The sequence below is a fragment of the Lepidochelys olivacea genome (assembly GCF_965140295.1).
Source record: "Lepidochelys olivacea isolate rLepOli2 genome assembly, chromosome: 3".
NCBI classification, from domain to species: domain Eukaryota; kingdom Metazoa; phylum Chordata; order Testudines; family Cheloniidae; genus Lepidochelys; species Lepidochelys olivacea.
The window spans coordinates 139149784-139176742 of record NC_140413.1 but is presented as its reverse complement, the minus strand read 5'-3'; the positions used below and the strand labels follow the sequence as shown (position 1 = coordinate 139176742).

The window sequence follows — 26959 nt, the reverse complement described above, 5'->3', positions numbered from 1 at the left end:
TCTCCCCACCACCACCCTAATCCCTCACCTTTACTCCTGTATGACAGCAGATAAAGTTTTGCATTCATGCAAGTTTACAACTTTACATAGAAATGGCAGCTTTGTACTAGGCTTTCATTACAGTTCTCCCCCAGCTCTCTCTCCTTTTACTGACTAACCTCAGAGAAAACCAGGTTGTTATTGTTGCCATAAATGGAGGAAAGGACCTGTGAGAGCCATACTGTCTGCATTAAGGAACATGAAATACACCCTAGAAAATGGAGTTAATTCACTCTTCATTTTTTTTATTAAACTAAAGGAACATCTGGAAACCTGCTTCATGCTGTTACTTTTCCTAGTGCATCATAAGAACAGACATACAGGGTCCATCTAGCCCAGCATCCAGTCTTCCGACAGTGGCCAGTGCCAGACACTTCAGGGGGAATGAACAGAACAGGGCAATTATCAGAAGATCCGTCCCCTGTTGTCCAGTCCTAGCTTCTGGGAATCAGAGGTTTAGGGACATGTGGAGAAATAAGTTGTGTCCTTGACCTTCCTGGCTAATAGCCATGGATGGATCTATCCTCTAATTCTTTTTTGAACCCAGTTATAATTTTGGTCTTCACAAAAGCCCCTGGCAATGAGTTCTACAGGTTGACTTCACGTTGTGTGAAGATGTACTTCCTTACGTTTGTTTTAAACCTGCTGCCTATTAATTTCATTGGGTGACCCCTGGTTCTTGTGTTATATAAAGGGGTGAATAACACTTCACTCTTCACTTTCTCCACACCATTCATGATTTTATAGACGTCTGTCATACACACACACACACCCCTTAGTCATCTTTTTTCTAAGCAGAACAGTGCCACTCTTTTTAATCTCTCCCCATATGGAAGCTGTTCCATCCCCCTACTGATTTTTGTTGCCCTTCTCTGTATCTTTCCAATACTAATATAACTTTTTTTGAGATGGGGTGACCAGAACTGCACACAGTATTCAAGGTGTGGTCGCACCATGGCTTTATATAGTGGCATTAAGATGGCCTCCCCAAATACTATGTTTGATGCATTTTTTAATACATTGGATTCCTTTCCTTTTGCTATTCCTATTTTGTCCTAGATGGGGTCTGGCCAATTTTATAATGGGGCATGGAAAGGGGTGGGAAATAACCTGTAACAAATGTCCCCAACTTCTCTCAAGCCTAATAATGCTTCTCAGGTTCAAAGGTGCCTTGTGAGCAGTTGATGCTTATGATGCACTAGGGGTTTCTTTGAATGTCATTTCAGTGACACAGTACAAGCAGCCAAAATTCCTGCCTACATGCTTCAATTCTGCTCTGTTCCTTATTCACTGAAAAGTAAGAATTTATTTTTGAAAGATGTTCCGGCAAGGTAAAAATGGAGGTTGGTGGATTTCCTATCCACATTTTCCCACCACCAGCTATGAGTTCCACTGATGTCCTCACTTACTGGATTATTTTTATTTGTGCCAGTCTTTGGGTTTTTTTTGACATTGTACAAGTTCAAACTAAAGCATTCAACACATTTATTTTTGTAGGGCAGAAACATCCCTATTTTTCCATGCCATAAAAACTGTACACCAACACTGAGGGCGAGCACTAACCTGTTATGAAAAGAGGTAGAAAGATCTTGGATTATACTCAAGTTTGTCTGCATTGTCTGTTGAATTGTGCAGTTCACGCTGCTGTATGTGTTTGTTGTGGCTTTTGCTGTGACAATCAGTTAATGGAGCTATGTGTGTTGAAATGAAAAGTATAAAGAGCTTCAGCAAAGATCATGGTTTTTGTTTTTAGTTTCTAAGGGAGGAGGGGCAGTTCTCATAAACGGCCTCCTGTATAATGAGTTCTTAACTCCTTAAAATAAATTTATTTTATGCTAAACATAAAAGAAACAAGTGAACTGAAAGAACAAAGTTCTATGAGGCTGTGGGGGTATCTCACATGCTAAAAGAAAACAATATATTTTTTGATGTTTCATTATAGATAAAGGTTTCCTGTAATACATATTGGGTATCTTATTTTGTAAATTCAGAAATTAATTTGGATTCAATGGGACAAAGCCACTGAAAGTCCAGGTAAAAGTTGTTAGCTAAAACTCATTAAAAATAAATAAATAGCTATGAAACAAACAAAAAGTTTGAAACAAAAACCCCTATTTTTTGCATGGTGGTGTTGCCACAGCATGTTTCACTGTGATTTATGTATTGTCTAAAGAGATTGTTCTATAAAACAATTTCATAATATAACACTCATACTTTCTTTCACTGAGATGTTTAATTGGAGTTCATGTCTTATATAATCAAGGCTGTACTAGTAAAGAAAACATGGGAACAATTACAACATACTGTGACTTTTGAGAGCTAAACTTTTCCCAATCAACAAGTGGCAACCTACAATAACTGGGATAACTATGGGAGTTTTGAACCAAAGGTGGCCCAGTGCAGATGAAATTATTTCAGTCTGACTAGTGCTGTTGAGAAGAAAATTTAGCTGTCACTGCTAATATATAATAAAATAATAATATCTAATATAATATGTAATGTCCTATATATAGATAAAACCCAGATAAAATATGAACCAGAATGTTAAATTTAATGCACAGTAAATTGTTGAAGAATGTTACCCAAAGTAAATTTTAACTTTTCTGCAATGTATTCATTCTCACTCTAAATGTATCTCCACTTTTCCTCCACTCCCTTTAATAACTTTTGTCTTTCGAACTTTGTCACCCTGTACCCCAGAACAAGGTAGATGCCACAGAATGATTTGGGAAATTTGCATTAAGTAATAACAATTCTGCGATAGGGTAAGAACAATAAAAAATGGTGGAGCATAAAAGAAAGAATGTAAGGGGAAGAGAGTCTGGGCAGGGGAAAGATTTGGGGGTGAATATAGCACTAAAGGAGAGCAAGTGAGGAAAGAATGGGTGAAATAACGGAGTAGTTGGCTAGAATTTAAGAGGCTGACAAAGTCTTCCCAACTATATGTTTAGCATTTTGCCTTGATATATAGGTATTTGGTCCTTTATTTTTTTATTTTTTTATTTTTGTGCTGGCATGTTACTGGGGAGTGGGAATAAAGTATCAGTACTCTTCTTATTTCTCCCACCACTACCAGGATGTAAGAAGGTTCCGGATAGGCCCATTTCTGCAAGGTGCTGAAAATCTCCTGTGTGGTGCCGAAACCCTCAACTCCCATTGTAAACAGCAGACTCTTGGCAACTCCCAGAATTGGCCCTAAAATGAGAGCTATGTATTTGCGACATGATTCTATCGTCTGTGATATCTCTTTTTTACTCAGAAAAACTCAATTTAGCAACACTTTTACAGGAGGTCCTGCTCTTATCAGCTGTGTCTACTGCCATAAAAAGGGCCAACTATTCAAACACAGGCACTTCAGTTGCCACTGTGTAGTACACATGCGCACACACTGAACAGTAACAGCACAGACATATCTGGACTTGTTGCTTGCCAATGGGAGTACTTGTGCACTCAGTTGCTCACCAGCTGCCCATATTCATATGTACAATGTCCTGTTTGTGTATGCACATGGATAGTTTGCATGCCCAGCAAAGGCATCTCTTTGAAAATTTAGCCATAAAAAGTTCTAGGCATAGTCCTATCACCCAGAACATCAGTGATCGTGACTGGACTGGAAACCAGGAGGACTTCCCCATAAAGACTCTGTTGGGGACAATTCTGATGTCCTCACTCTCAGTGACTTTTGTGGTAGTTTTGCTTGAGATAAAGACTGAGGGCTAGATTGATTCACAAGGGGGACTTAGGTGCTGTGAATACCCAGGGTGTCTAAATGTTAGGCTTAGGCACCTATGCCCCTTTTGAAACTAGTCCCAGGTGCCTGATTCTGCCATCTTTACTCAAGGTGAGTAGTACCCTTCTCTTCAAGCAGGTTCAGTGACTTCAATGCATTGATCTCAATGTAACTGCTTCAGTAGCAAGGTGCAACTCAGTGTGAGTAAGGCAGGTAGAGTGAAAAGTGGACTTCTGGATTTTGCAAACCAGCACCCCGTCAGTTTACAAATTGATATAATTGTATAACAATACCCTGGCTAGATTGTTTGTGGGGCTGTACCCCAGAACTCTGAAGCTAAAAGCATGGCCCTCTAACAACTTAGAGAACCATAGAGGGGGGGACAGAGACTCACTCTGGGTTACACTTGCCTGCAAAAGCATTTGCTAAATCAGAAAGTTCTCTTGAGTCTTTCCCTTCATTACACAATATAGTTATTTCTGTAATAGAATGATTCATTTTTCTGGCCGTGTGATACAGTAAAAAAAAATAAAGGACAGAAAAGCTAAATTCAATTTTGTATTTCTTGGAGACTGGAAAAAAAATCTTTCTAGAAAGCTCTCAGTAATTCAGTTCATTTTGTGAAAATCCTAAATGTACTACATGCTATCAAATATTGATGAGCTATAGATATCTGCATGTTTATATTGCCACATAAACTTCATAGCTGCAAAATTATAACCCTCCTGGTATTCTCTACTATAAACCAATATCAATCAATGATGCCATAAAGGTGTGCACTATATAGACACAATAATAGCATGGTGAAAAGATTTCTATATAAATGTGGCATTTATTACTGATCACAATACGTTTTACGAGTATATAGAAATGAATAGCAAAAAGGCAAAATTCTTCTCTTTATTTTGCTTTTGTATACTCAGAACTCCCAAATAACTCTGCAGAAATACATTGCAGCACACCGAAAATGAAGTGACATGTAGATGTTCAGTTGAGGCATGTGCACTGATTTGGAATAGTAGCTACAGGCAAGATTATCACAAATCTTTCTCAGCCATGCATGCCTTTGTATCCCCCTGTGGAGCTGCTCAGATTATGATGAGACCACTGTGGGAAAAGCAGGTTTTATTTGCCTGATACCCCTATTCTAGTCCCGTGGGCAGGCAGGGTGGTGGAGAGGAATCAGAGAGTGGGGGAACCCTTGGCTCTTCCCACCTCCACTTGCCTGCCCAGCAGCTGGGAGAGAGCCTCCCAGCCCAAGTAAACAGACTCCTGCTCACAGTGGTTGAGCTAGAGATCTAAAAATAGCAATGAGGCCGCAGGCCCCGCACCATTCTCAGAAGCGGCCAGCACCACGTCGCTGGGGCCCCAGGGGCCGGGGGCGCAGAGTGCTTCATGCATTGCCCTTGCCTCCAGACACCACCTCCACAGCTCACATTGGCCGGGAACAGGGAACCGCGGCCAATGGGAGCTTCAGGGGAGGTACCTAGAGGCGTGGCAAGGGCAGTGTGCAGAGCCCTCCCCCAGGGGCCACGCAGGGACGTGATTCCGGCCACTTCCTGGCACGGCGTGGGGCCAGGGCAGGCAGGCAGGCAGGGAGCCTGCCCTGGCCCCGGTGCGTGCCGCTGCTACCCTGGAGCTGCTTTAGGTAAGCGGCGCCAGGCCGGAGCCCAAACGCCTCCTGCACCCCGCCCCCCCCCAATTCCCTGCCTGCACCTCGCAGCCCTCCTGCACCCCAACGCCCTGCCCTGAGCTCCCTCCCACACTCCACACCCTTCCTGCATCCCAGTCCCCTTTCCTGAGCTCCCTCATACACCTCGCACCCCTCCTCTGCCCCAATCCGTGGCTCGTTCCCGCACACCGCACCCCCCCCACACTCTGCACTCCCTCCCGCACCCCAACTCCCTGCCCCAGCCTTGCATACAATTTCCCCACCCAGATGTGGCCCTTGGCCCAAAAAGTTTGCCCACCCTTCGTTTAGACAGAAATCCTGCATCTTGGCAGGGGGCCAGACTAGATGTCTCTTCTGGCCCCTTCTAAACCTAGGATTCTATAAGTAACTAATTTACTCTGTCTCCCAGAGCAAGAGGGGAATTGTGACTGAGTCAGGACTTGTTCTCTGATGTGCTCCTGGGGAGATGCAACAATGTAACACTCCCTAGACAAGGTAGATTGTAAGGTTACAGCCTATTGAGGGAAGTCTGTCTGTGTGGAGGGGAATTATAAGCAAAGCACCACATTGCTCACTGGGGCAGTGAGTAATAGCAAACTACAAACTTACTGCAACTTGAGCAGAGAGGAAGGAAGTGATAGTTGGCTGCCAGTAAATAGAACAATCCATGCAACAGAGGGAGGGGGTTTACTAGGTCAGAAAAAGAGCCTGAGGTTAGGTTGAAGCTAGCTAATATGTATTAACTAACCGCAATATAGAACCATGACCTTTCCTTAGTGTGGATGCAGGTTAACACCTTTACCTCAACTTAGTTGGCTGGGCTTGCCCCTGACGTCCCCCTTAATGCAATATGTCAGATGTGTGTGAGCAATAAGTGTGCTGTCTGAGGGCTTTGCCAGCTGCATGTTTGATTGCAATGTCAAAGTCCTCCACCTTCAAAGCCAGCCTAGAAGTTCCCTGGAATAACGTATCTGTGTTCACTCTTTTTGTAGGACTTCAACAGTGTATTTAAATCCTATCCTATCTCCTTTCAGATATCATAAATAGAGCTGGCTGAAACACCTGTGACACATTTTTGTGGGAATTAAAAAAAAATGACTGTAAAAAACCCATCGGATCGCAACAATTTTTCTATGAAATTTCTAATCAAAATTCTTTGGGGGATGTTTTCATTGAACATCAAACATTTTATGAAAAAGATCACATAAAACTTAAGTCATGAAATTTCAGTCAGCTCTGGTAATAAATTTAAGTGTAGAAACAAAAAGAAATATCTATATACATTTGTTGCTATGTAAAGGAGCACAGATAAACCTAAGAGGCTGTATAGTAGAGAAGTCCTTGAAGGATGACTTCTGTTTTTTAACTTTTCACAGAAATTTAGGATTCATGAAAGGTGCTGGACTGATAGCCTATTTACAGATGTTTTCCATTTATGGGCAGTGCCAGTTTCCTGCACCCTGCTGTGCTCAATGTTCCTGAAGTCAAAACTGAAGAGATTGTCTTTAAGGTGATAAGCTAGTTTTATCTCTACATCCAGTGAGTTATACTGCCTCACTCCAGAGACAGCCAAGAAGTGTACAAGTTGCAGATTGGTTTTTGTTTTGTTATGTGGATATACATCCACAACGAAACAAATAGACCACCAAACTCAGTTCATATAGTATACCAAGCAGCCATCAGATGATAGTAACCTTCACTCACTACCTATTAGGTGAGAAGTGAACCAGTGACTTGAGCAGAAAAGGTTTATAGGGCTCAGTGCTAAAGCCCTAAGGCATCCACTCCTGCTTGCCTTATAGGCATATTTACCAGTGTCCCTTGATGTTATCATCTCCAGCCAAATGAGCAAACATTAGAGTATTTGATGCATGAGATGTAAAATTGTCGGGACCATTAAACACAGCGTATTTTCACAATGGCTCAACAAAATATCACTTAGCATTGACGTGTCAAATTGTGGCATACAGAAGGAAATTCAAATTGCTTAAACTGTCCTTCACACTTATTTCCATCAGTGGGTGATGGACTTTGTGTGTTCTTAGAGTTGGTTTTACATCCAATCCTTTTAGGATCATGTTAGACAATAGATGTGAAAATGGTAATTGATTCTTCATGTTATCATTCTTAAGTGATCTTTGTGCACAAACGTGTAAGATTTCATATGTAACAATGAAAGGAACTTAATGGAACCTCAATCATTGGACATTATGAATCCAATACAGAACTATGTGAGGTTATTAAGTTAGACTTATCGAGTAAGTCTTCACAGAAGCCAATTTTGAAAATTAAAATGTACTAGTTTATTACTAACAGCTAGAGCTATTCAGGAATCTTTCAATGAAACATTTTTTGTTAGAAAACCAAGTTAGCCAATTCGCCAAAACTGAAACTTTTCAGGGGAAAGTGTTGGTTTCTATGAATTTCTTGACATCTCCCCACATGCCCAAATTGTCAACAAATTCCATTCAGACATTTTCTAAACAACAAATTCTTGTTTTCTGATTCAAAATTACTTTTTGTTTCAAAATGTAAGCTAAAGATTGTAAATATATACACATATAAATTAAAATATTTTAAAATAAAATATGGTCAAAATCTAAACAAAACATTTCACAGTTATTGAAATAAAACATTTTGATTGACTCAAACCTTTTTTTTTAATTGGTTCAAGATTTTCAAGATTTCAACTTTCTTCCTGATTTGGGACAGGAAATATTTTCAAAATCATGCATAGCATTTCCTGCCCAGCTCTGCCAACAATTAACCAAAATAAACAAAGAGCAATATCTTACTCCATTCCTAGTAAAGTTTTGCCTGAGTAAGGCTCCAGGATTTGGCCCAAACAGAGTAACAGGACCATATTTGTCAGGGTAGGTTTGAGATACAAATGACTAGAACCTAGCACCTCAAAGGTGCTTCCCCTTATGTAACCACTGTCTCTGTCTCTTCCTGTTGTGCCAGGCTTCAATAACACTTGATGGCTCCTCTTTCCAACCCCATTGGTCACTGCTGCAGTCTCAGAAGAAAATAAAATCATTTCACAAATCAGTCCCATTTCAAACTAACACACAAACCTTGGGTAAAATTTTCAAAAGTACGCAAGTGACTTAGGAGCAATTGACTCTCACAAGACCTTCTAAGGCTTCTAAGTCACGTAGGCAGCTTTTGAAAAATTTACTCTCTAAGCCTTATTTATTTTCTACCCCACACGTCAACTGTTAAGCAAGTCAACCTTTCTCCCAGGTCTCAGTCTAGGGAAGGCCTGAAGTTTCATTGAAGGAAAGAGTCACCTTTTAATGAATAAAAGGAGGAATAAAGAGGGAGAGACAGTGGAAAAATGGGGGGAGATAGCAAAACAAGGAAAGCCACTTACTCTAAGACCCATTTGCTCCTCCTCTATTCACTCTGTCAATTAGTCACCACCGTTGGAAGTGGTCTGAATGGAGCCACATCTTTGGCCATGATCAGACATTTTCCTTCTCCCTAGCCACAGGAGTGCAAATCCTTACAACACGTTGAAGGGAAGAAGAATTTTGACCCTGCCCTGAATCCCCCCCACACACACACACAAAGCCTATTGGGCTCCTTGGTACCACTGTTGTGGTGAGAATACTTGTACAAGCTCTATAAATCTTGCTTCTTCCTATTTCTTGAAGCAGAAGCATATCCGTGCGACTGCAGGCACAGTCATCTGTAGAAGATGGGGAAGGATTTTTGGCCCAGAAAGTTACATTAAGGGGAATAATGGCTGGCTAAAGCCTACAAAAGTATTTCTTTGAGTATTACTGTCTGCGCTCCTTGATCTCTCCAGATGTCCTACTCCGAACAAATAAAGCCTTTATTTGTAGAAAGCTGGGATTTCACTTGGGAGTTTCTCATGCTGAAACCAGCCATGTTGCCAGCATGCCACATGTGTGCAACACATGAGCAGATGAATAACTGTGAGAGCAAAGGGTATGGTAAAATTTCTTGATCTCATTATGTTCACGCCAGTGTGCATATTATGCATCTGTTACACAGTTAGACGCTTGGGATTTTTATTACTAGTAGCTCTAGAGATATTGAATCAACTGAGCAGCATCTGCTCTAATAATGAAAAAAAAAAACATAAAAAGGGGCTGTTGGGCTGATGAGAATTAACCTTTTTAAAGGTTAAACATGTATCTTCTTCTTTCCCTCTACCATTCCTCTTCCATGTGTTTCAGTCCCAGCCCATATGGAGTTTTAACGTTGGCTTGTATAAACCAGTAACGTATTTTATTGAAATTGTTCCTGGGATGTTTGTGAATTATTTGAGACATTAGTGTGGTACTATGTAAATAAGTCAATGTGTCTTCAGTTCTAATATGGAGTTTAATTGGATAAGATTTTATATGTTTCTTCCTGGCCCTAAATAATTCCTAAAATTGCTCAACTACTTGGTTTAGCTGGTTGTGTAATTTTCTCTGTATACTTTAAAGTACATTTGTACTCTGAAAAGTAACTACATAAAAGGTGCCACAAGTCCTCCTTTTCTTTTTGCGGATACAGACTAACACGGCTGCGACTCTGAAACCAGACATAAAACATTAGCACCTTAATCAACGCGTCTCTTGCCTGTGTGTATTCAGTCATACCTGCTCACTGTGCCAATACTTCTGCTCTCTAGTCTGTTAGCCTTCGAAAGTCAACACAGCATTTGAGCTGGATTCTGATTTAGCATGTCCATTATACCATAATTGTTATCCAGATTCCAATTGCAGGGCAATATTCTTCTCTGCTACACCTGTGCAGACAAAATTGCTGGATTAGAACATCCTCTTACTTTTGGAAAAGTTCAGATATGGGCCTCAGAGTACTACTCTGAAAAGTAACTAAGTATCAATATCATCTTGTTACTCAACAGCTGTGTTGCCTGTAAGTATTCAGAAGCCTATCTGCTGATTGTTGTGACTCAAACAATTTTCTATTGTTTTTACTTCTGTTAGCACCCCAAGAGTAAATATATCTGAGAGAGAGCAAGCGAGCTGCACTCTATTCCTTTTTGTGCTTCATCTACAGAATTGTTTACTAAATTCCAATCAGTTACATCTGTTCACGCACTTTTAATGGAGAAGCAGAGGTGTCACTGAGATCATAATTTGGCCTGCGGAATCTTTATTACAGTGATGTGATGATGCACAAGAAAAAAAGAGCCCAACTTGACTGTCTGTTCACTGGATGATTTAGGAGAGGTGACATCTAGACAAAAACCAACTTTTTTGTAAATTGAGCACATCTGGAAATCCTTGAGAGGCAATAAATATAAAACCCTACCATGCTTTTTTAAAATAGTCAGCTTTCAGAATAGAAGTACACTTTAGAATGGATTTGAGGTGTACAGCTTTCTAGACCTTGAGGTCAAGATTCTGCAAACTGGAACTTATTCATTTTGTTCGATGTCCGAGCCAGAATGCAATCCAACTTTCTCTTAGCTGCTTGGGCTCCATATATTAATACAAATAGAATGTAGTTAAATCTTGTTTTCACACTAAAATGCATAGATATGATTCCAAATGCACAAAGAAGCAGATCTGTTGAATAAGAAGCTGCCATGTTTAAATAGCCTCTTTTCTGACCAGAACCACATTTTTCTTGTAAAGTAGATCTCTTATGATCTTCTAGAGTGGGACACGTGAAGTTTCATGCACACTGTTCAGCTACCATTGCCACATTTCATATTTTTAAGCAGTAGAATAGTCTTCCTGGGGAAGTAGTGCAGCCCCATTGCTTGGAAATTTGAAAGCCAGAGTGGCCAAAAGATTGGAAAACATACTAGGGGAGCAAGATGGAGCTATAGAGGGTCTTTTCCATCACTCACGTTTGTTGTTGTGTGAAGCTATAGTATGTTCAACTGTCCTGTTTTACTTTAAAGCTAATTTGTAAATACTAAAAACTGCACATAACCACTTACTGCATCTGTGGAGCAAATTTAAAATAGTGCATGTATTGGATTGTGCATGTCTCAAAATTCAAAGTAATTTAATCAAAACTGCCACAGTTTGCCTGGTTTTGAATCAAAATTATTTTTACAAGATATCATAAATACCTCCCCAAAACCAGGCAAAGAGGAAAGGGATAAGAACTTAGCATTAGTTCATTGAATGTTTCACGAACTTCGAAACTTTCAAGAACCTGGTGCTAGTATGGTATTTGCAGCTAAAAACTGAGTAAGAATCTTCTGTTGCCTGATGTCATAACAAATGCTTTCTCACAGTGCTGATAATTGCTGATCTGTGTAGTTTTCTTGGATCCTTGTTCAAGAGCATGCACTGTTGTTCAAATTAATGTCCTAGTGAAGCCCACACCCTTCACAGAAGGGATTTCATTATCTCAAGATCTTCTGAATGAATATGTATTCAGAAAGTTGCAAAGCCCATGTGCACCAATCCCTATACTTAAATACATACTTAACGTTATGCATGTGAATAATTTCATAAAAATCAGAGTTAAGCATGGGCTTATGTATTTCGCTGGGATTTTCAAATCAGCCTAAAGGAGTTAGCTACCCAAATGCTACTGAAATTCAATGGGAGTTGGGTGCAGAACTCTCTTAGACTCCTTTTAAAATCTCTCCTTAAATTATCTATTTAATTATCATACAACTGACATGACATTCCTTACCTCCTTAAAAAGAAAAGTAGTGAAAACAATGTAATGTTATGGATTATAAATTGCAGTTTGGGAAAAACTACTTTTTTCTCAAGGCTTATCCTGGACAAAGACACAAACCCCACCCAAATAAAGTCAGAATAATCACTCACCCAAGAGAATTATAATCATAAATAAATAAGCATGAGACTTAAAATTTCATTACAAACTCATTTCATTATTGAGCAATGACAGATTTGTCACTTCTTTGAGACCACTTAACTTTCAGCCCCAATTCCGAAAAGAACTTAATCATGTGTTTAAAGCTTAAATATTAGGAACCCAATCTTAGATGAATTGTAGCACTCAAAAATATTAAAAATAGGAAAATGCTGAATGTATGAGTACAAAATAATTTTGTAACTTAGATAGAAAAATGTTTGTTTGTTTTTTAAAGTAGTTTATTGGCAGAAATTTCCTAAATTAGTTTAGTTGCTGACCAATTTATGTAATCTGCAATCTGGAACAGTGAGAGTGGACATGTGCATTGAAAGCGTTGCATAAAATGGTTGCTTCATATGCAGCTTAAGCACTGTAAAATGGGATATGGGTGAGCGAGTGAGGAGGCTGAAGGTAGAGATAGGAGAGAGTAGTTGGGAGCAGACTTGCCTTCTTCTGAAGTACCAACTATCCTTACTGTCAGAGGCAGCATATTGATGGCCTAGTAGTCTAATCCAGCATGGCAGTTTATGTGTTCTGTTAAAAACAAATAGGTTGTAGGGGGAAAAAATTGCATCCAGATCTACTGAAAGTTCTGGTTCTTGTAAATGTAAGAGTTATTGCATTTCATTTTTGTGAAAACCCACTCCAGTTGATACGCTGATGCATCATGTTTCAGCAAGAGTTTACAGTTGAGTTATGAATCCCTATAAGGGGAAAATTGAATTTATGGTGAATATAGATATCAACATCAGATCTATTTGTGTAAGTCAGCTGAGTAATAATAAAACAGCAAACATAACAGAAATAGCTTTTCACTGGCAGGACAAAAAAAGGCTTGTTTGTCCTGTAATTACTGTTAAAGATATAGAATTTGTCTGAAGTTTTGATTTTTCCCATTTCTCATATTCTCTCTGAAATCTGCTTGCTCCTTCCGTGAGTAGCAGCAGACTGGCACTAGTTATGCTGCATTATAGATTTTCTTCTTCTGCACTCTAGATCCAATCCCTGGGGGCATTCATTCCACCTTATTACCAGGGTTAGTTAAGATGCGAAAATATACCTTTATATCAGCAGGAATTCTTAACAAAGTAATGAAATGGAATCCATGGGCCCTCAAAGCAGTGCACGTGGGCACCTGTTATGTACCTGTACAATGCTTGTAAACAGTAGGAATATTCCTCCCCTCCTGCCCCACAAAAAAAACAACAACTTTAGCTTAGCTCTCAGGAAGGATGCTTTCCTACTTGTATTTAATGTATAATCTGCCTTCTGCACTTAGCCACCCTTCAGCGTGGATTATGTAACTTCTTGGTCTGGAATCACTGCAGTTCAGAACATTCATCTTGATGCATTCTGAGGCATGCTGTATTGTAGTAGCCTTCTTGAAGCTATTTTGAGCCATAGGCTTGCTGCTAAGCACAAACAGATCATTTTGGATGTTACTGTGTAGTATATAATTTTCTGGATAATTATGCAAAACAATCTCTCTGTTGGCAGTTTTGGATTCAGGTTTCTGCAGGTCTTCAAAGTATAAAGCAAAAACAGTTTCCAAATTTAAGTTTTGACATTAGCTCCCATTGGTGCCCCCATAATGTTGCCACATCACTGTCAAATTGCTAGGTGTTTGCTGATGAACAGGTTTTCAGTGATCATGCCTCTGTTTTCTGTTTTTTGTTTTTATCTTTTCCTCAGGGGAAATCGCTCACTTCAAAGAGGTTAACCAGTCTAGTGCAGTCCTACTAAAAGGATCATCCTTGTAGCATGGAAGCAGATTCAAATCATTATACATACTTTGTAGCTCACTGATTGCCTGAATCAGAGGACAGTAGAACAAGATGTTGCATGAGCAGGGACCTGACTTGTTTTCTTTTGTGTATACTAAGGCATTACAGACTCCGAGGGACTCTCTAACCTTTCGATGCCTCCATTTTGAAAAATGTCTGCTCACTTCCTCCTTCATATCAAGCTGGATCTGTGTCATTTTATTTTCTGCAAGCTCAAGTACAGTGAAAAAAAAAGCTTCTGCTAGACACAGTTTATTAAAAAATACGGTCAGTTCACGAACTGGAAGAAATGTAAAAAAACATGCATATACTAATAAATATACATATGGCATCACATTTATTGCACAATAAATTAGCACAGCAGGTTCCATTTCACTGACGTATTCACACTGAGAAAGAAAGCCTGTGTCTTTGTCTGTTGTCTGTATATTCTCTGTTAATGTTTCTTGCATTTATTTTTATACCATATTTAAAAAAGAACACCTTTGAATCCAAATGTATTAAAGTTGATCCTTTCTCTGTAAATTTGTGTATGTTTATATTGTTGTTTTATCTTTCATTAAAAGATGCAGAATCTCTTTCCTTTGGTAAATTTGGGATTTCAATGCTGAGTCAAAAAACAGAAAGCCATCTTGAAAAGTTATTCAAAGTGGAGTTCTGAGTGCACTTTCAAATGGCATCCTGGAGTTCCACGTTTGCTGATTAACTCACTCCAGATCAAACCCACCTATTTTACAAGTAAAAAAATGTTTTTTTCTAACTATCAACCAAGCCAAGTCAGCTTGTGCTTTGGATCAAATTGGGTTCTTTTCATCTTATTCATCATCACCAGTAAATACATGAAACTTTTGCAGGCTAGACTAGACCCCTTTTGTCTGCAAATAATGTCCCCAGTGACACCTGTGAAACCAGATAGAAATTTAGCAAATATTTCTGCTGAAGCGCAAGAAGAAATAGAGTTCAGTTCATTGTTTTAACAAAAAGCAGTAAAACATAAGTCACTCACTGAAGTGGGCAAAGCTGACTGAATGCACAGAGAGAGCAGAGCTGTTGGGCAAGAAAATGTTACTTTCCCACAATCATTTCTCGTAGTATTTTTTTAACTAAAAAGATGATACTGTGGTTCAAGATACTGTTTTCAAAGAGCAGTCCTTTGACTGCAAATGTCATGTCTCTGAATTCCAATTCAAGGACTCCATTCTGCTCAATCATTGTGCAAATAGTTCTTTCTTTGAGAAAGGGGTGATTGGTATGTATAACACACACACGTACGCTTAGCCCCACTATAAAATAGGATAAACAAATGGGATGGGAAAACCGTTAATGTATATTCCTTTTCTATCACATCAGCAGTAGGTAAATTTCCATAATTGGGATGGAACGTGGTAGGTGTTATCCTTGGGAAAAAAACACTGCATCCCAGCTTTGGGCGGGAACTGAAGAATGCCATATCCACATTAATCTACAAAAGGAAGTTTATGTAAGATTAACTACCCAAACTGTAACTTTGTCTGCTCTTTAGCCTCGGTCCAGTAAAGTATTTAACTACATGCTTAACTTGAACCATGAATCATGCCACTGATTTCACATTAATGCTCTAGTGCATTGCTGCTTTGGGGCTCTAATGAACACAAGCAGTAAGGACTTCACTCTTACACCTTTAGAGCTCATTTTTTGGATAACCTAACTTGAGTCACCTTAGAGCTCTCTCTAAATAAATAAATAAAGGTTGGGACAATCTCAGAAACACTAGATGGGTGACACATCTCGGCTCAGTCATTCTGTACCGTGGGTAATGATGAGCAAATGAGTGTGAATAAAATAAATGAACCAAACCTTTATACACAGCACAAAATCATCCAGGAACCCAACTTTTTTGATGTTTTAGGATAGTGTTCCTTTCCACCAATAATTTGTTATTTTTAGGTGATGCTTCACCTAGGCTAGTTTCCAGCTAGGATTGGAATGAGAGTATTCTAATACCATGTGTGTTTTGTTCTTTTGATTCATCTGACGCTTTAGCAGGAAAAACTGGAAATCTCACATGGGAGCTTGATTGTACAGGATCTCCATTCAGATGAACCCAATACAATCAAGAGGTTTGAGTAATTCAGATGGTATTGAAATAAATATCCAGGCTTTGGAGTGGTTATTCAAAATGAAACCCAAACTCTCAACTGTTTAAGATTTACTTTTCCTTAACCACAGGCCAATTTATCAGATACAAACTTTGAAAGCTCTGAAGCATCTGTGCTGGGCAATTTACTGAAACTAGGTGCTCTTTTCCACTTCTTGGAGCCATGTAACGATATATATTTCTCTCTTCTGCTGTCATTGTGATCATTCTTCCGACAATTGCATCAAATGGTGCATCACCTGTATCTCATTAAAAGTTAACTAAGTAGATACCAACGTCTGTTTTGAATCATCACCATTCAAGTGGGGGGCATTTCAAATCCATGCAGTAGCTATTCCAGATGGAGCACACTCACAAGAACATAGATTCTTCAGATCACTTTGGAACAGGTTGGTCGATCAAAAAGTTTGGTAAGTATATTGAAATGCATCCAGTTGTGTGTGTTCTTGCTCCTGTATTATCTTTAGATAGTAAACTGCTCAGGGCAGGGATTGTGTCTTTTCTGTGTTTGTACAGCACCTAGCACAATAAGGATTTACTTTGATATAAATACAATAAGACTAACTTCTAAACTGTGGGAGTTGAAGATTTAAATTCAGCCTCAGGTTAAGTGATACAACTCTATTAACTACAATGGACTTATACCAGAGGTGAATTAGGCCCAGGGTTTTGGTGTAACAAAGATGGGGGATTTTGTGAATGTTAGAGCTCATGACAGTTACTAAAATAACAGGCCTAGAAAATAAAATTCTCTGTAGCCACAAACTTCACAGCACTGCCCCATGCCAGTGTTTCAACAGTGAATGTCAGGAACGATCTCCAGCAAGAAAAAGATACTTAAGCTTGAGCCTATTCATTCTTGACCTCACTGCTGTGACTGCCAAACAGGTGTCAGGCCAATTGGACTGGTGATTTAAGTGACATGGAGACATGGCCACTTGGAAGTAGAGTGAGATCACAGGCCTGAAACAGAAATCACTCCACAGGGAAACTCCATTTCGATCTACTGCCTTTCACATTTCTCCAGCTCTTGGGGAAGGGCAGCCATTCAGAGCCTCCCACCTCAGCACAGGTAGCTGGTAATGTTCCCACCTCCTCACTTTACTCCTGTGAAAACGAGTCTGAAGTGCTCCAGACTGATCCAAGAGTTGGCTGGAAGTGGTTTATTCCCTTCTGGCTCTACAGCAATTCTTTTGTCCCCATTTCCCATGTGTGGAAAGGAAGAGAAAGGCTTCCTGGTCCTGCAGCACACCTTACGCCAGTGACTCTCAGCCTTTCCAGACTACTGTACCCCTTTCAGGAGTCTGATTTGTCTTGCGTGCTGCCCAAGTGTCACCTCACTTAAAATCTACTTGCTTACAAAATCAGACATAAAATTACAAAACTGTCACAGCACACTATTACTGAAAATTTTTTTATTTCTCATTTTTACCATATAATTATGAAATAAATTGATTGGAATATAAATATTGTACTTACGTTTCAGTGTACAGTATATAGAGCAGTATAAACAAGTCATTGTCTGTGTGACATTTTAGTTTGTACCGATATCGCTAGTCCTTTTTCTGTTGCCTGTTATAAAACTAGGCAAATATCTAGATGAGTTGATGTACCCCCTGGAAGACCTCTGCGTGCCCCCAGGGCTACATGTACCCCTGGTTGAGAAACGTTGCCGTAGGCCTATGAAAAGAGCTTCTTGTCATGCTCCCCACCCTACCCTGGTAAGGAGATGAAAATAACAGAGTCCTTCTCCTGCTGGAACTGCCTGGTTGGGGAGGCTGAGACTGCTGCTTTGCAGGCCCCAGGGGAGGCAGTTAGGCATTCACCAGCATCTCCATGGGAACAGTGAGGGAAATGTCCGCCCATGCTTTGCTCAAGATGAAGACAGCTGAACATCCCAAATCTTGTAGGCCAAGGGGGGAGGAGGAGAAGGTGAAGGGGAATAGGGTAAAATTCTTAGGTGGTGCTGGAAGAGAGGTAATGGAAATGATCTAAAATTGAATTTATTGAAGGGGAATGTGGAGGTGGTGAATGAGAACTGACTAACTGTGGTGGCCAAAAACTGAACTGACAGGGGAAGGTGGTATTGAAATTGATGAATCAGGAGAGTAAAGAGGCCAGATTTTAATTGATGAAGTGCAGTATTGCCATACACAACCATTCAGAGATCTTAATCAGAAACCCTTCCCTCCCACCCATCCCCCATTCATGATTGGCTTAGAAACGATGAGCTAAGATAAATTGTGGTCGATTTAAAAAAAAAAAACTGCCAGAGAAATGTCCAAAAAGAGTGGAGTGACTACTAACTCCAGGTGATTGCTTCTTTCAAACTGCACCCTTAATATTGTTGGAAAAGAGTGAGAAGCAAGTGAACAAAACAAATCCAATAAGAGAGCAAGAATCACTTACTATAGGTAACGTATAACAGATGCTACAGAATTCATATAAAAATGCATTATTACTAATAAATAATAATACTTAAGAAGTAAAAATAATAAAAGAACAAGCAGTTTCACAATTAAAGTAAAAGAGGGATTAAATCTAATTGTTGGAGCAAGGATTTGGAGATAATTACTTATGTCTCCTACCCTTAATTTTTGAGGAGCAAACATATAGCTTTACACCTGCCGCTGTTTCTCTATCGGCAAAGTTATTATATTTATACTTTATTTCCTCATGGGGATGTTGTGCATATGAATGAACATTTGTCAAATGGTCCTATTTAAAGAAACAAAGCAAACAGCTTTTGTTCAAATAACATGAATACCAGCATACAAATTCTTCAAAGAAGTATTTGCCGTTTGTTTATTTTAAAAAATGTATTGTGTTCCATTATTAGTGTAAACAAATTTAATGAATGCTTTTCTTCACTTCCAGATGCCTGCACAATTTTGGAATAATCAAATTTACCTTTTATACTGGCTGCATTGATTTTATTAATACATGTTTCCCGCTTCAGTTTGTTGGAGATATATTATAAAACTGCATGTTCTTTTCTTTTTCTCCTATCTCATGCACAAATCTTATGGCAAAGTGAAAACCCATGAAACCATCAGCATTTCTATAGGATATCTTCATGTGTACAATTTAATTACAGGCACCATAGTTATCAAAGTGGTATGAACCTGGATACCTCAGTTGCCCCTATTTATTGTTTTGGGCATGGATATTTGGAACAAGACACATCACGTGATTTCTACTGTTCTCTGTTGTAAATAGTAATTTGTTACTGGCAACTACCATAGGAACTGTTGTTCTGTTCTTCTTTCACCCAAAAGCATTTATTGGGATCACACTTGTTGGCTCTTTTGAGATAACCAGATTCTGAAAGTTATCCTCAGATTTATTATTGATGCCCTTTGTCTCAGAGAACTTATTTGCTATCATTGCTATTAGCCATTTTTCTCATTCTTTCCTGTTCTGTAAAAAAGGATCTTAAAATTATTCTTTTAATGTTTGTATTTATTGGGTTAGGGCTGATTTATTCTTTTTTTGTACAGGCACGAGGCTTTACCATTTGTATGTAATTTAATTTTCCATTTTCTTGTGCGTGAGGTACACTTAAATCTAGAGGCAGTTATGACCTTTTCTTTGTAGGCATCTGTTTTTTCTACTCTGCTCTTTATCTAGGCTAATCTTTTCTTGTATTCTCTCTTTTTTCATCAGTGATGTATCTTTTTTTTGCTTCTCTGTGTGGCTCTTTCTTTTCATGATGCTTTCTTTTTACTTTGGTCCTCTGGCTCTCATTCCATTGATCTCTTGCACATATTCCTCTGGTGACTTCAGATTCTCTTTCCATTCATCTTTTCTGAGTTGATTTGTCTTTCCTTCAGTGATTTCTGTTCTTTCTTTCAGTTCAAAGAAAGGATGGGCCTGCAATTAGGGCACTAGCCTGGGACTAAGAAGAGCTGGGCTCAGGTCCCTGCTCTGCCACAGACTTCCTATATGACCTTGGGAAACTCACTTAGGGACAGAATAAAAAAAAAAAGATTTAGACCCTTAAAATGAAGCCTAAGTAGAATTTTCAGAAGCACCTAACTCTGATTGATTGATTGATTTCAGTGGTAATTAGATGCCTAGGTACTTTTGATAGTCCCATTAAATCTGCAACTTTGGGTGCCTAAATAGGTTTAAAGCTCTGTCCCTTAGCCTCTCTGTGTGTCAATTCCCCATCCATAAAATGGCATCATAGCACTTACTTACCTCATGGGTTATTGTGAGGATAAATACATTAAGGATTGTGAAGTACTCAGATGCCACAGTAAGGGAGGTCATACAAATACAAAAGATAAATAGTCATCTAACAATAGTTAGTTTTAATTTAGACCCCAATCCTGCAAGGCAAGCAGTTGCACACGGACAGCCCCCTGTCCTTGCATGCAGCCCTGTTGACTTTGATGGAATTCTGCACAGGTGTCAGGGTCCATACAACTGGATCAGTCTGCAGGACCAAGGACTTGGAGTGTACTAGTTTATCATTTTTTTTACAGGATCAGACCAAAAGTGTTGAGGTTTATCATAGAAATATAAAGCTGGAAGACACCTCGAACGGTCATCTAGTCCAGCCTCCTGTGCTGAAGCATGACCAAGTAAACCTGGACAATCCTTGATGTGTATTTGTCCAACCTGTTCTTAAAAATCTACAAGGACAGGGATTCCACAGCCTAGCCAGAGCTTGAAAGCCTAATCCAGAGTTTAACTACCTTCATTGTTGGAAACTTTTTCCTACTGTCTAACCTAAACCTCCCTTGCTGCAGATTAAGCCCATTAATTCTTGTCCTATGGAGAGCAATTCATCACCAACCTCTTAATAACAGCCCTTAACATATTTGAAGACTATCAGGTCCCCCCCACTCCAAGTCTTCTTTTCTCAAGGCTAAACATGCCCCGTTTTTTTAACCTTTCCTTGTAAATCAGATTTTCTAAACTTTTTGTTGCTCTCCTTTGGACTCCTTTGTCTACATCTTTCTTAAAGTGTGGCATGCAGAATTGGACCCCAGCTGAGGACCCACCATTGCCAAGTAGAATGGCATAGATACTTCCTGTTTCTTACATAAAACACTCCTATTATTACACCCCAGAATTATATTAACCTTTTTCAAAACTGCATCACATTGCTGACTCAATTAGTGGTCCACTGTAACCCCCAGAGCCTTTTCAGCAGTACGACCAGCTAGCTAGTTATTTGTACATTTAATTTTTCCTTCCTAATTGTAGTGTTTGGCACTTGTCTTTATTGATTCTATCTTCTATCTTCTTGGATTCTAATTCTATCTTCCAAAGTGCTTGTAGAAGCTCAGGCAGGACAGAGGAAGAGAGGAGGAAACTAGGGGTGTATGGGGGAAAAGCAAGTGAAACTGTTTATACAATCAGAGGACTGGGAGGGACCTTGAGACAGGGGTAAAAGTAAGGCAGTACGGGCTGGTACAGCGTACCGGTAAAAAGTGACCACAAATGGGGCACAAAAGCACTTTAATGTCATTGCCCCTTTCCCCGCACATACCCTGGCTACCGACGGGGAGGGGGGCGCAAAAGAAGTAGCTGCCCCGGGGCCCCAATTTAAAAGGGCCCGGGGCTCCGGCCACTGCTGCTGCTACTGTATCTGTGGCAGCCGGAGCCCTGGGCCCTTTAAATCACTGCTGGAGCCCTAGGCAGCCTGAGCCAGGCAGCACAGATGGGCTGGCTGGGGGTTGCTGACCCCCCAGCCCCGCCCCTTCTGCCCGAGGCCCCGCCCCTTCTGGGGTGGGGGAGGCCAGAGCCAGCCCTGTACCGGTAAGAGCTCAATTTTACTTTCACCCCTGCCTTGAGAGGTTATCTAGTCCAGTCCCCTGCCCTCAAGGCAGGGCTAAGTATTATCTAGACTACCCCTGAGAGGAGTTTGTCTAACCTGCTCTTAAAAATCTCCAATGATGGAGATTACACAACCTCCCTAGGCAATTTATTCCAGTGTGTAACCATCCTGAGCGACGGGACATTGGTGAGGAAGGGATATGGGTAAAAGTTGACAAGTCCCTGGATCCAGCCAATTTTATGATCCAACGCTTTATGTATGTTCCATTGCCCCAATAAAGAAAAAGTTTAGTTCATTCTAGTTCACCTAAAGGGCCCATGGAGGGGGACTTTTGCAGTTAAAGTGACTGGTTTATCTTCTCTCAGAATTCTTTTGTCTCAGGGTAGAATCCCAGCATTCACCCTGCCTTTAGACTGGGTTGGCAGACAACAGTACCATTCCCCCATGTACTAACCAGGATCACTCTGCACTCTTACTCAGTATCAGGACTGAAGTTTTTAATCACTCCAAGGTTCTTTCTTTCCTTTTGCCCACTTGGATTTCCTCACCCCCACATCCTGGGATGTTACCAACCAGTCTCCTGATCAGAACACGGTGAAAGTAAAACTCCAAAGAAATTGGCACCTGTATTATTAAGTACCAATGACTGGGTTATTTGAAGCCATTGCCTTTGTTTGCTGCACACCTGCAAAACCACCTAGTTATCCTTTAGCTAGCAATGTCATAACCATCAAATAAGCAGAGGGTCACATAATAATCATAAAAACATTATGGGAAGCTGTCATGTCTTTCTGCTTAAAAATAGTAAAGAGCGCAGAGGTTTAGGGTACAGTCCTGGCTGAATTCACTATTGAGGACAGTCACCAGATTGTTGTATTAGACCCAGACCTTGGATCCCACATGCTTTCAAGCCAACTGGTCTGAGCAACATCCAGACACTGGCTCTCTCAGGCACACTCCTGCGTGCAGACTATCTGGTTCTCTTTCTTGGGCCATAAGGGCCAGTTAACAAGGCCTCACGATCATTGTTGAACTCCTAATATCACCCCAATAGTTTATGCTTGCTGTCACAAGAGCTCCACCCTCATGAGCACCCCAAAACCCAGTTTAACCCTCAACGGACCACATGACAGTTAAAACTAGAAACACAGGCTTCTCAATAAACTTCTTAAACACATACACTATCTTCATAGAAAAGCACCAAAGAATTACAGATCTATGAGAAAATAACAAACACCTGAATGCAAACCCCTCCCTCCATTGTCCTGACCACTCCCAAGAGATTTTGGGGGTTTGGTCAGTGTCCTCCAGGGGGTTTGGGCTCTACCTGATCCCCCATTCCTCCTGCCCAGCCTTCTCATTCTGCCAGTGGTGTCCCCTGCTCTGCTAAAAAGCATTTCTTTTTAAAACTAGTTTGGTGCGCCTTCCATTCCCTTCTCCACCACTCTGTGGTCCTTAACAGTGAATGACTCTACTGTTAGCCTCCATTGTCCTGCCAGAGCGAAGGGCAATTGTCTTCAGGGGCTAAATGGGAGAGACTGTAAACCGCTGACTCTGTCAGATCATGCAGAGCCCCTTGGTTTTAGCTTCTTTATCTCACACTGTTTTTGAGGATTATATTCCAAATATTATAAAATCACCTGTATGCTGCTCATATGGCAAGGAGCCATCATGTTGGCTTGGATGTCCAAGTCCTTTGAACCTTACATGTTAGAATGGGGTTAATTATATCTCATTGCTGCAGAGGGTAAAATTTTGTGAACCCAGGAATGATTACCCTCCTGTTGCTCTCAGCTCTTTCAAGGAGGCACTGTCTGCAGCATTCAGGAAGCTGCCTGTGTGCTGGCTGCATGTTCCTCAGCAAAGTGCAGACAGTTCCTTTTAACACCTCTCTTTCTCTGCTGGTTACTATTATCCCTGTTCGGGGGCTCTAATCAGAACATAACAGTGATGACAAGACAGTGGTCATCAAACCAGCACTGTACAAGAGGCGATGCAGATGAAGAAACAGCACACTCAGTAATACTGTAAGATTTAACATTTGTAGAAGGGGGCAGAGCCTTTTGATCTTACCAATGGCTTGACAAATTCCTCACAGCAAATGAAAACAGTATTTCGGTCCATAGTTAAGTTGTAATATTTCTCAGTGGATTTTTGGCTCCAGTGCCTCCAGACAGACACCTCTAGAATCCTTCAACAGACAACAACCACACACTCAGTAGTATCTACTCAAGCAAAACAGGGTTCTGCGCAGTTAGATTTCACAAAAGTTGAAGGCCAGCAGGGGCTCATTAGATTATCTACTCTGACCTCCTGATATCCCAGGCCATTAAATTTCACCCAGTTACCCCTGTGTTGTGCTCAATAACTTGGGCTTTAGACTAAAACAATTCAGTCCTCAGGTGACTGAACTGTTTGTTGTGTGCCATAGGCAGAGAAAATAGAGACTGAGCAGCTGCCAATGCCAGGTCCCAGCAATGGCAGGGAATTGATAGATGGGACACGCTCAGATGATGGTAGATACACTTCATACTGCAAAGGAAGGAACTCCCTGCCCCAAAGGTCACTGCCAGTCTGACCTGGGAAAATGCCCACCCAACCTCAAAGATGGCAAGCAGGTTATCCTGCATATGTGAACAAGACACATCAGACAGACATCTAAGAAAGGATCCTCTGTACCACCTCAGAACATTGATCCATCCTGTCCAATCTTCAGCTGTGGCCAATCCCTAATGCTTCAGAGGAAGGAGCAGAAAATAAACCCAGAATACATCTGACCAATAGTGCACTGTTGGGGGAAAAAATTCCTTCCTGACCCCCTGAAGGCTATCCGATGAAGCCCTGAAACATCAGATTTAATTATAGTCAGGTATGTATTTCCTACCAGTAGCCAGCAGGCAGAAGAATCAACTCTAGGTTATATTGCACACTTGAAAGGCCTAGCAGCAACTGACATATTTTGGACACATTACAGCAAAGATTGTCAGAATAATTAACTGTAGAGATGGTTAGCCCTGATTTGAGGGATAAGCTTTTGGCTGTATGATATTTAAATGTGCTGACCTAAGAGACCCATCCAAAGAGAATTTTCAGTCCTGAAAGGCTTATGTTTACCCTGAGAACAAAGTGACATGAGCTTTGGGGACTCAGCTGAAGCACTTAAAAATAATAAATAAATAATAATAATAATAAAAGCACTATGGGCTCCAAGCAAACTTAGTAACTTACATGCTGGTTTCTCAAGTGACTTTCATGTCTGGTCTTCAGAGGCTGTCCTTTTGGTAACCGTCTGCTGGAATCAGAAATCCAGGGTTAAGAAAAAAGGCTGACAAGTGAGTATTGTTCACAAAAAGGAATTTAACCTGGAAAGAGCTGTGGATATAAATTTGAGCCCACCGAATGAAACATCCAGCAATGCAAGAACCCCCTCTGCCAGTGTAGCATGAATGAAAGAAGGGCCAGTCCACAAAAAAGGAAGACTACAGGAATCTCTACACTCATGAGATCATCAACAACTTTGACGCAGTCATGTTTTGGTTCTTGGGAACATCATATCATTCAGAGCATCGTTTCTTCAGTATCTGAAGGGCAGGTGATCTTGTAAAATGCGGCATTTGGCTTGTGCTTTTCATGCACTGCAGCATAGAAGGAAATTAAAATAAAAGAAATACTTTTTTACCTCAGAGTATGAAACTCTGCATCAGTAGTGGAAACATGGAGGAGCCTATTAGAAAGTCTGTGTCAGTTCATAATGAGATGGCTTATGCTGTAAGAACTGTTTGTAGTACAGAAAAGGAGCACTCAAATGCTCTATCTTGGGTTAATCTCCAGAATGTAAATATGAGGATGGAATATAGGTGAAGAGATGTGCAAGAAAAAATTTGCTAGTTATACTAAAAGCGAAGTAGTGTTGACAAACTAAAGTCAAAGCAAGATAAAGGTTTGAGGTGCCTGCAGGTCACTATTAGTACCAGGATACCTGTTTGTTGTTGCCAAGAACTGTTAAAGAAGGAAATGGTCTACTAGAAATGTTCTTAACAAGAAAAAGCTGGCGTTGAGCATTTGAAGTTTGAATTGGGCAGTTAATTGACGAATGAGCAGCTGGGCCTGATAGGTGTTTACAGAGAGAGAAGCTAAGGGAAGGAAGCTCCCAGAGAACCACAGTCCCCAAGGAGGGCTGTGCAACCCCTGAACCCTTTAATTCAGAGCACCTCTCACTACGGCCCTCATCCTGCATCACTGAGGTCAAGGCGAATTTTGCCATTAATTTCAGTGACACAGGATCAGGGCCTATTGGCATACATTACATCTCTATCATGGCTTGGAGATAATCTCTACACATGTCAAAAGAGGAAAGAGAAAACCACAGTGTTTGCTTTATGAATATAAACAAAGGCTGAAAGAGATTCAAATTCAGAATTAGGTGTTATTTTTGGAGAAATTAAACGTTTGTGAATACGTAGTCCAAAAGAAATTTACCTTTATCATTGATCATAATCCTCTGGTAAAGATATCCCCCCCCCCCTGCCATTAGACAGGATGTAGAATCTTAGCTGAATTTCTGTATGATACCTAGTACAGCTTGTGATACAGAAGGCTAAATGCTGATTCATTCTCTCAATTGCCTTTAAAAGCAGAGGCACAGACAGAAGTTTGAATGGAAATATAAAATCTCTTATTTGGATGATGTTTTCATTACTGCAAACGGAGGTGTATTGTGACCTATAATTTGTGATCTTTGGAGATTTGTGTAATTCATGCTGTACAACAGTGGCGAACGAACTATGAAAAGTTACCTTGACCGGTAGGCCTGTTATGTACTGCTGTTGTTGAAAGAGAACACAAAATAGAGTTAAAGGAATGATGTAAAGGGAGTTTGTTTGTCTGAATGAAAAGAACTGTTGATTATGGGTTTTCAAGAATCCTCGTGAGTTTGCAGAATTGTTTTAACAGACCAAAATGTTTTTAAGAT

At 40.3% G+C, this 26959-nt stretch overlaps 1 protein-coding gene across 9 annotated transcripts in view; it reads left to right on the top strand.

Moving 5' to 3' along the window:
- RGS7 (regulator of G protein signaling 7) overlaps window positions 1-14570 on the top strand; it is a 429679-nt gene extending 415109 nt beyond the window's left edge. For 3 of the 9 annotated variants that reach the window (XM_084622895.1, XM_084622894.1, XM_084622893.1), the window contains one exon: window positions 14159-14570. In XM_084622895.1, coding sequence (XP_084479021.1) covers window positions 14159-14410 — 252 coding nt within the window. In that variant the 3' untranslated portion in view covers window positions 14411-14570. Of the gene's footprint in view, window positions 1-1536; window positions 1618-3115; window positions 3203-13967 lie in introns of those variants that run through there. The other 6 variants (XM_084622900.1, XM_084622896.1, XM_084622901.1 and 3 more) reach the window with 4 other exon arrangements.
- Window positions 14571-26959: the final 12389 nt, after the last annotated feature.